Source organism: Hipposideros armiger, unplaced genomic scaffold, assembly GCF_001890085.2.
Source record: "Hipposideros armiger isolate ML-2016 unplaced genomic scaffold, ASM189008v1 scaffold_292, whole genome shotgun sequence".
Classification (NCBI taxonomy): domain Eukaryota; kingdom Metazoa; phylum Chordata; class Mammalia; order Chiroptera; family Hipposideridae; genus Hipposideros; species Hipposideros armiger.
In genome coordinates this window covers 1,793,728-1,804,125 of record NW_017731642.1, presented here as the reverse complement: position 1 = coordinate 1,804,125, position 10,398 = coordinate 1,793,728, and the positions used below count along the sequence as shown (strand labels likewise).

The 10,398-nt window shown below is 39.4% G+C and overlaps 1 protein-coding gene across 1 annotated transcript in view; it reads right to left on the bottom strand.

Moving 5' to 3' along the window:
* The window catches only part of CCDC162 (coiled-coil domain containing 162), a gene marked incomplete at its 5' end in the record, with an annotated part of 27,479 nt that extends 18,115 nt beyond the window's left edge, over nt 1-9,364 (bottom strand). Inside the window, 2 exon segments of the mRNA XM_019658970.1 lie at nt 6,846-6,973; nt 9,145-9,364. Of these exon segments, the coding sequence (XP_019514515.1) occupies nt 6,846-6,973; nt 9,145-9,364 (348 nt within the window).
* Between the last annotated feature and the right edge of the window lie 1,034 nt (nt 9,365-10,398).

Sequence of the window (10,398 nt, the reverse complement as noted above, 5' to 3'; positions counted from 1 at the left end):
CACTGGCCCTCATATGTGGGATCCAAACCGGGGCCCTCTGGCGTCCCAAGCCAGTTCTTAACCATCGCGCCACTCGGCCGGCCCTCAAACTTTTTTAAATTTTTTATTTCTGTGGTTTAAGAAACTTTAAAAAATAGTATTTTAGGTCAAATGAAAGTACAAAACATAAAATCAATGCTAGATGCAACCTGTCACAGAATTTTTTTTTTCCTCTTAGTGCTCCAAACACTAATTCAAATTACCCTGAAAAATGTGTTTTCTGGTGGCTGTGGAGAGAATTAGCAGTTGGTACAAGTATCACTTAGGAGCTGGTATAGCTGATGCCTGGCTTCTCTAAGAGTCTCTATGTCTACCTAAATTCACACCAGCTAAAATTTTATGAGCGTTTATACATATATGGTTACTTAAGGATTTAAGACAACCGAATGTGTTAGAGCAATACTGAACTCTAGTGATTCCAATGTATTTAACAATCAAAAACAGCTGAGGAAACTTGGCAGTAGAATCAGTGTGGGGGAAATCAATTGTACTCTAGATAAAAATCTGTTTTATCCATTAAAAATAGGCTCTTTCGACAGCATTTCTGATTTAGAAGGCTACATTTTACAGTTTTGGCACAGATAGCTCTGTTTCTATGGGGAACTTATTCTCAGGGTAGAAAGGAGGGAGATATTTGCAATGATTGTTTTAAGTTAAAATAATTTCATGTGCCATAGAAGAAACTAGTGGGCAGCCCTGGTAGCTTAGCACAAAATGAACCTCTGGCTGAAATGTGGACAAATTGGTTTGTTTTTCAGTCCTCTCTATCCTTCTACTCTTTTCTGCCACTGAGTTCACCTGGGGCCTCCATAGGAGGCCTAGAAGCACTAAAAAGGAAGAAGCACTAAAAGGGAAGAGAGAGTACAGAAAAGGGGAGCTGTTTAAGACTCATGTCTCGACCAATAAGCTTGTCAAGTTTGAGGATTCCGTTTTATTTACATTTAATGCAGCCTTTCCAGTTACTACACTATGAGTCTAAATCTTTCTTTAATTCAGCTGACCAAAGTAAGGTTCTAACTGGCAGATCAAGGTTGCAGATGCAAACTCTGTAGAGGCCAGTTGTCTTTGAAAAGAGAAACACTGTTCAAAGCCCAGGGCCTGCACCCTTTAAAGCCCAGCCAGCTGTTTTCAAAAATTGGGTGACCTACATCTCCATGAGTAACAGGGCAGAGAGCAGATGAAATGGCAAACCATTCTACTAGAAAAACAATTCAAAGAAAACATTTCCACTTCCCCATCTTCTGACCACATCATAGTGTACTATAACCTGGCTTCCACCCCTGTAACTCTGCTGAGAGTCCTACAAAGCTGGCCATGACCACCTGATGGCTGACCCCACTGCCTGGCTTTCAGGACTCATCTTTCTTGGTGTTTCACTGCACTCCACACTAATCACTATCCTCTCCTAGTTAAAACACTCCCCTCCCCCACCCAAATTGGCTTTCATAACACTATTCCTTTTTTCTCCAGTCTCCTTGGCTACTCTTTGTTCCTGTCATGGATTCTTGTTCCATGACCTTTCCATTAAAGGTAAGTGTTACCCAGGGACCCATTTCAGACATTGCTGGCTTTTTCTAGTCATATTGACTCATTACTATGGTTCAACTTCCACACTGATACCTCAGCTCATACCTATTCCTGAGTTTCAAAACTACAGCACCACAAATATTCACACCTGGATTTTAGCAAACTCTCCTTATATACCTCATGTCCTAGATACAATTTTATTGTCTCCTCTGAAGTGCCCCTCATCCCACATCTGTTTAAGTTAATAGCCTCCTCCCTGACCTAGAGGAAGTCATTTTAATTCCACCCTTATTCTCTCACTCCAACATCCTGTCTTCAAATCCTGCATTCCCACTTCTACAAAGTGCCGTCAAGTCTGCCCCGCCTTCCTAGTCTCACTATTACATCCTTAGTATAGGTCCCCTCCTAACTCTTCAAGTCCCTGTTGTAACAACTGCTCTTCTGTTCCCCAGGAGCTTTCTATTCCAATCCATTCTCCACACTGACATGCAAACAGCTATGATATTAAAAACAAAACTATGAGGAGAAGAGTAAAGATAGCAGAATCAGTAAATGCCTCGCCTGCCACCTCCCATAAGTAAATTATAGAACAATCAACCTCGAGACTCATCAAAAGACCAGCTGAACAGAATCCATATAATTAAGGATACAAAGAAGAGGCCACATTGAGACAGGTAGGAGGGGAGGAGATGCAAAACCAGCTGACCCCAAACCCACAGGTAGCGGTTGAGCATCAGGAGGGACAGCTCAGTGGCAGAAGTCCACAAGAAAAGAAGGGGTCCCAGCCCCGCACTGAGCTTCCCAGTCCAGGGGTCCTGAGCCAGGAAAAGGAGTCCTCACAACATCTGGCTGTAAAAAATCAGAGAGGACTCCATCCCTCGCGGCGAGACAGAAGGCAGCTTGAAACCCAGATGTCCTCTTAAAGGGTCCACACACACTCTCTTTCATGAATCCTGGGCTCCAGAGCAGAGGGGCAGCAACTCAAGAGGTGCCATAGACATATTGGGAAAGAATGAGTTGCGTGGTTCAAGGTGAGGGATAGAGGGACAGCCACCATTGTCCCTGTGTGGAACCTGCCTACAGGTGGACACCATTTTCCCTGTGTTGAGCCCTTCCCAAAATCTGAGACCTCATTGGCCCGGTGAACTCTGCATGTGCCCCACACTGGTGACTCCCTGGGACCCTTCCCTGCCCAGCTAGTACAGCATTGCTGGGGGCACTCTCAGCTCCTGGGCAACCAGCCCTGCCCTGTAAACTGCAGGAGGCTTATTCAGCAGCAGATGTCGCATGACAGTCTGGGAAACTTTCAGTGGTAGGTGGCCAGGCCCATCTGGCGCTGCAGCCCTTCTTGGGTGGCTCTTGGGAATCTGCAGGCACGAGGTGAGTGGCAGCTGGCCATGGTGTTCTCTGGGCATTGTTCAGAGTGACCATAGGCTCAGCACTGGTGCAAAAACTGAGTCTTCATTAACTTTGTGAAAACCACCAGCTCTACCCCAGAGACTCACTGGAAACCTACCCCAATCAACTCTGGGAGCATCGCTGGAGGCATAATCAGCACAGTGTCAACAAGCCCTGCCCACACACTTAAGGAGGGTCTTTTAGCAGCTGAGCCTTACAGACAGCTGGCAGATGGCAACAGGCCTAGAGGTTCCCTGGGACTTTTGCTCAACTTCCCCAGGCTCAATACGGGTGGCAACCAACCTTGGTTCAAAGCGAGTCCACCCCCACATGCCTTGAGGGCCAGCAAAGGCAGCAACCAACCGCATATAGCTTTATAGCTCCTACCAGGTAGCCCTGGACCAGTCTAGCAGCTCATATGTTGTAGGCATAGCCAATCCTCATAGGCCAGTCAGCCTGAGAGTCTATCCCACCCATTGATGTGCCAAAAGCAATCAAGGCTCAACTACAACAGGAGGGCACACATAACATATACAAGGGACACTTCTGGAATACATGCACAGGTGACCCAGGAGACCATACCACTAGACCACACAGGACACCTACTACATAAGGCCATTTGGCAAAGACTGAGAGACATAGGAGATCTACCTAATACACAGAGGCAAATACAGAGAGGCAGACAGAATGAGGAAACAAAGAAACATGTCCCAAAACAAAACAAAAAAAAAAAAAACAGGAGAAAACTCTAGAAAAAGAACTAAATGACATGTAGGCAACCAACATACCAGAGACAGAGTTTAAAACACTGGTTATAAGAATGCTTAAGGAACTTAGTGAGAACTGAAACAAAGAGATAGCAAGCATTAAAAAGGACATAGAAACCATAAGGAAGAACCAGTCAGAAATAAAGAATACAATAACTAAAATGAAGAATACACCAGGATGAATCAACAGCAGATTAGATGGAGCAGAGGACAGAATCAGTGATTTAGAAGACAAAGTAGTAGAAAACACCTAATCAGAACAACAAAAATAAATAAATAAATAAATAAATAAATAGTAAATAAAATGAAGATAGTTTAAGGGACCCTTGGGACAAAATCAAGCATAACAACATTTACATCATAGGAGTACCAGAAAGAGAAGAGAAGGAGTAAGTTATCGAGAACATATTTGAAAAAAATAATGACTGAAAAACTCCCTAATCTGGTGAAGGAAATAGACATACAAGTCCAGGAAGTGCAGAAAGTCCCAAACAAGATGAACCCAAAAAGGCCTACACCAAGACACATTATAATTAAAATTGCAAAGGTTAAAGACAAAGAGAATCCTAAAAGCAGCAAGAGAAAGACAACTAGTCACTTATAAGGAAGCTTCCATAAGACTGCCAGCTGATTTCTCAACAGAAACTTTGCAGGCCAAAAGGGAGTGGCAGAAAATATTCAAAATGATGAAAAGCAAGGTCCTACAACCAAGACTGCTGTACCTAGCAAGGTGATCATTTAAAATTGAAGGAGAGATAAAGAGCTTTCTAAACAAGACAAAGCTAAAGGAATTCATTACCATCAAGCTGGTATTACAAGAAATGTTAAAAGGACTTTTTTAAGCAGAAGAAAGGAGAAAATAAACAAACAAAGGTCAAAAATACAAATAATAAAATGGCAATAACTATGTGCCTATCAATAATCACCTTCGAAGTAAGTGGATTAAGTGCTCCAATCAAAAGACATAGGGTAGCTGAGTGGATAAGAAAATAAGACCCATATATATGCTATCCACACACTTCAGATTGAAAGACACACATAGGCTGAAAACAAAGGGATGGAAAAAGATATTTCATGCAAATGGAAATAAACAAACAAACAAAAAACTGGAGTAGCAATACTTATATCAGACAAAATAGACTTTAAAATAAAGACTATAATAAGAGAACATGAAGGACATTACATAACGATAAAAGGATCAATCCAACAAGAGGACATAACCCTAGTAAAGATCTATGGACCCGGCATAGGAGCTCCTAAATATATAAAACAAATATTGACCAACATAAAGGGAGAGATCAACAGTAACACAATCATTATAAGGGACTTAAGCATCCCATCAACACCAATGGACAGATCTTTCAGACAGAAACTCAACAAGGAAACAATGGCCTTAAATGACACACTAGACCAGATGGGTTTAATTTATATTTTTAGAGCATTTCACCCCAAAGCAGCAGAATATATATTCTTTCCCAAGACAGACCACATTAGGCTACAAAACAAGTCTCAATAAATTTACGAAGATTGAAATCATATCAAGTGTCTTCTCTAATCACAATAATTATGAAACTAGAAATTAATTACAAGAACAAAACTGAAAAACACACAAACACATGGAGGCTAAATAACATGCTACTAAATAGCAAGTGGGTCAGCAATGAGATCAAGGAAGAAATCAAAAGGTACCTTGAGACAAATGAAAATGAAAACACAATGACCCAAAATCTATGGGACACAGCGAAAGCAGTCCTAAGAGGAAAATTCATAGCAATGCAGGCCTACCTCAAGAAACAAGAATAATCTCAATAAACAATCTAACTGTGCACATAAGGGAACTGGAGAAAAACAGCAAACAAAGCCCAAAGTGAGTGGAAGGAAGGAAATAATAAAGATCAGAGTGGAAATAAATGAAATAGAGGTAAAAAAAAAATACAAAAAAATCAGTGAAATCAAGAGCTGGTTCTTTGAAAAGAAAAACAGAATTGATAAACCTTTTACCAGATTCATCAAGAAAAAAAGAGAGAGGACCCAAATAAATAAACTGAGAAATGAAAGAGAAGAAGTGACAACAGACACCACAGAAATACAAGAAAAAATTAAGAAAACACTATGAGCAATTATACACCAACAAATTGGACAATCTGGAAGAAATAGATAAATTCCTAGAAGCATACAATCTTCCAAAGTTGAATCGAGAAGAAACAGATAATCTGAATTGACCAATTACTACTAACAAAATTGAATCAATAATTAACAAGCCTCAACAGACAAAAGTCCTGGACCAGATGGCTTCACAGGTGAATTTTACTAAACATTCAAAGATGAATCAACACCTAATCTTCTCAAACTATTACAAAATTTTCAAGAGGAGGGAAGGCCCCAAGCTTATTCTCCAAGGCCACCATTGCCCTGATTCCAAAACCCGACAAAGACATTACCAAAAAAGAAAATATAAGCCGATATTCCTGATGAATAATAGATTAAAACCCCTGAACAAAATATTAGCAAACCAAATTCAGTAATATGTTAAAAAGATCCCACACCACGATCAAGTGAGATTTATTCCTGGTATGCAAAGTTGGTTCAATATTCGCAAATCAATTAACGGGTTACATCACATAAACAAAATGAAAAATAAAAATTATATGCTGTTTTGTGGCTTTAAATTTATCCTTGTAACTTGTTGCACCAAGCACTCCTTGCCCAACTGCTCTCTCCCACCCACACATGGCATACACTTCCAAAGGCCATACTAAGGTCAGTCAATTTGTCTGTATTCAGCAGAGTGAGGATTGTCCCTGACAAGACAATGAACATGAATAGAGTCATCATTCATTCTCATATTATAAAAGCATACATATTATAAAAAGCCCTTTCACAAATTTTGCCTATAAGATCAAGTAGTATCCTTCATATTTTATATTTTGTAACAATGAACCACAGTAAAGAGAATAAAGTTTATTACTCATATCCTTACAACTAGCTGAGATTATTTAAATAAGATAATTATTCACTTTATTGAAAGCTGCCCTAAAAGACCCACTGAGTTAAAAAAAAATTCTGGGTTTTATAAAGATGTTAACAGAAGTTTTGTTTTCTAGGCAAAAATACCTAGCACTTATTTTCTCGACGAGCTGCTTCCCAAGACCACATGTCATACAGCACAGCAAATCTATCCACTCCTGCATGGGCCCATCCCCAGTCCTGGCCAGTATTTGACTTGCTGCCTTCTTTGTGACCTGGAAGAGAAGTGGATGAGAATGACCAGAGACAGGACTCTCCACAAAGCTATTCCTATTAGAAATGCACCCTTAGGTTGTCAGCTCCATTTCAAGAATGAGAAAAATGAACAGTAACTGGGATTTCTAAGAATCAGTTAAAGAGACATCAGCAAAGACTAGGCCCTAAATTCATACTTGTTGATTTCTAAGTCAGTGGGGGTTTTTGTATTTACTTTTTTTTTTTTTTAAGCTTTTCAGATTTATTACAAGGCCATTCTCATAGAAGTAAAAATAGTTGCATCTGTAAGCTTCCTATTGTTTTTACTTTTTAAATTTAGTTTTAAAGACTAATTTTAAAAATATAATCAAATTCAGTTAACATGAAATCTTTACTAAAATGTCCTCAAGCTTATAATTTAAAGGCAAAATAAACATTTCTCCTTCTCTAAAAACAGGTCCCTGGTGGTTTAAAAACAAATCCAGTTTAACCTGAGACTTCAATTGATGTTACCAAGTCAAAAATTTTCAGAAGTTTCTAAGGTATGCTTTAATTATGTTAATCACTAACTTAAATAAATAAATGTAATCATTATATAGCTGAAATATTTTCCTACTATATTAATGTTAGTTTTCACTATCAGCATTATCACTGCTTTAAATTTTTAAACAGTCTATTTCAGAATGAAATATTAAAAAGTAAGAGCTTTTCAGGTGCTGAAGTTTGAATGCAGCAATTATCAAGTGTATGATTGGTACTGAACGAGAGAAAGACTTTGATCAGGAATTTCTCTAGCAGCAGTTGGGAAATCATTTCACAACGAATGACTATATACTTACTAGCTCAGTTGAAAGATGCTCATGTGGCAAAATGACTAAGTGTTACAATCAAATTAAATTCTTAGCTGGAAATAGTTGCATCATATTATAAATTATTATCAACAAAAATGATGCATTAGTATGTAGGATAGCCAGTAAAGATAAAAGCTAATAGCTTAAATTAAATGCCCCAGAATGTTGGATGTCATCATTGCATTATCCCGTGATTCAGATCCTAAATGGTCTGTGGCAAAGCTAGGACAAAGGTTTTAATTCAGTATTAATTTAATTCTGTCTGGGATCTGAAAAGTTAATTGTCAAACATTCCTTGAGCAGCATTTTATAACAATATGAGCATGAAGTATCCTTAATTCCAGTCTAATATATTACAAAATAGCACAAACCCTTGCTAAATTTCCCTTTAGGTGTTGCAATGTATCCAGAAGCTCTAAGTTCTTTCCACATGTAATGCTAATGCTAGCATATTATTTCAAAAGAAATATTCTTACCTCACCTATTTCTAAAATTGGATAACTGTGAGTGGTGCTAGAAGGAAGAGAGAATACAGATTATGAGTTATTTGATTACCCTGAGTAATGATTTCTCCTCTGGGGCTTATCTGGCATTTTCCTAGCCAGGTTCTTCTTGTATCCGGTGGTTTTCTGTTAGAAACCCAGGGATGTCTCTGCTCCTAACTGCAGTTTCACAAGGTCAGTCACCTTTTTTGGTCACTTAAAAAAAATAAATCATTAATTTCACTTGCTTACTTTGCTTCCCTCAGGGCCCTGCATGACACTCCCTGCACCCACTGCATGCTGCAGAAATGCCACTGGGCAACAAGCAGACAACAGGAGAATTATAACCAAGTCCTGACAGAGTAGGCACAATCTCCAACAAAAGGGGCACTTGGGCTGGAAACAAAACTGTATCTTTTCTAAAGTGAATGTGTGTTGGGGAGGTGTATGTGTTTATTTAATTTTCAGATACTGTTGGATATGCATTTATATTTTGAGGTAGGAGGTGTTAAATTGAGCCCTTAGTGCTTTTTGTTTGTTTGACTGGTTGATTTTTAAAAATCTGACTTCTCCGGATGGGGAGAGGAGGTGAAAAAAGGTGAAGGGATTAAGAAGTACAAATTGGAAGTTACAAAATTGCCATGGGGATGTAAAGTATACCACAAGGAATATAGTCAATGCTACTGTAATAACTATGTATACTGTCAAATGGGTACTAGATTTATTAGGATGATCACTTTGTAAGTTATATAAATGTCTAATCACTATGTTGTATACCTGAGACTAATATAATATTGAATGTCAACTGTAATTGGAAAATAAAAAAAATTTTTCCATTAAAAATATCTGACTTCCGACCTTTTTCTTTCTCAGTGTAATGGCTGGCCACAAGCAGAAGCTCTGTCTCCAGTTCCTTCAGATGACTCAAGGCTTCGTCATACATGACATGCACCCCTTGCTGGTCCTGGGTGTAGATATAGCAAGCTCCTGTGCTGTAGTAGTCATCCTGGTTCTCCACTTCCAAAAACTCCATGAATTGGACACTGTGGACCCGGGGAAAGAAAGCCACATTTGGAAGTTACCGGAAAAGGGAGAGCTATATTTTGCCAGCCTAAATGAACCAAACAAGCAGGCTTCTGCTCCCACGCAGTGTGCTGTCAGCATGGAGCTGCAGACATGCTGAAGGTTCAAAGGGTTGTATGTAGAGAAAAAGATATTAGCAAAGAATGTTGGCAGGGGTAGATATCCTGAGATAGCTAACTAGCTGATTAAGTTTTTTCTGATTAACTCAGAATTACCTGGAGAAAAGCAGGCAGTAGAGCCAATTGAGTGTTAAAGGTGGTCTCTGAAGTCAGAATGCCTGTGTTCAGGTCCTGGCAGAGCCAGGACCTCACCTCGGGCAAGTCATTCAGCTACTCTTAGCCTCTGTTTCCTCATCTGTAACATGGGGACAGTGGAGACGCCACAACAGTTATTGTGGGGAGTATGTTAGCTGCTGAAGATATTTTTGTTTTAATCTTCTAAATACTTCTAAAATGCATGAACATGATCTCATATCTTAGTAATATACTGAGTTGAATAGTGTCTCCCCAAAAGTGTATGTTCACCTGAAACCTGTGAATGTGGCCTCATTTGGAAATAAGAGTCCTTGCAGATGTACACGAGATAAGGTGAGATTATATTGGGTTAGGATGCACCCTAATCCAATGACTGGTGTTCTTATAAAAGGAGGAAGATTTGGAGACAGATGCACAGGGGAGAAGGCACATGAAGACAGAGGCAGAGGCTGCAGTGATGTATCTATAAGCCATGGAGCACTAAGGAATACCACGGATTGATGGCAACAGCCAGAAGCTAGAAGGGACAAGGAAGGATCTTCCCATGGAGACTTCAGAGAGACCATGGCCCTGCTGACCTTGATTTTGGACTTATAGCCTCCAGAATGGTGAATGAATAAATTTCTCTCCCAGTTGTTGTGAGCCACCCACATTGTAGTGCATTGTTATGGCAGCCCTAAGAAACTAATACTATAAGTAATTTGAGTATTCCAGTCATAATTTTATTTGTCTTAGTAGACTGAGGACCTGTTGCTTTCTGAGAATCATTATTCTA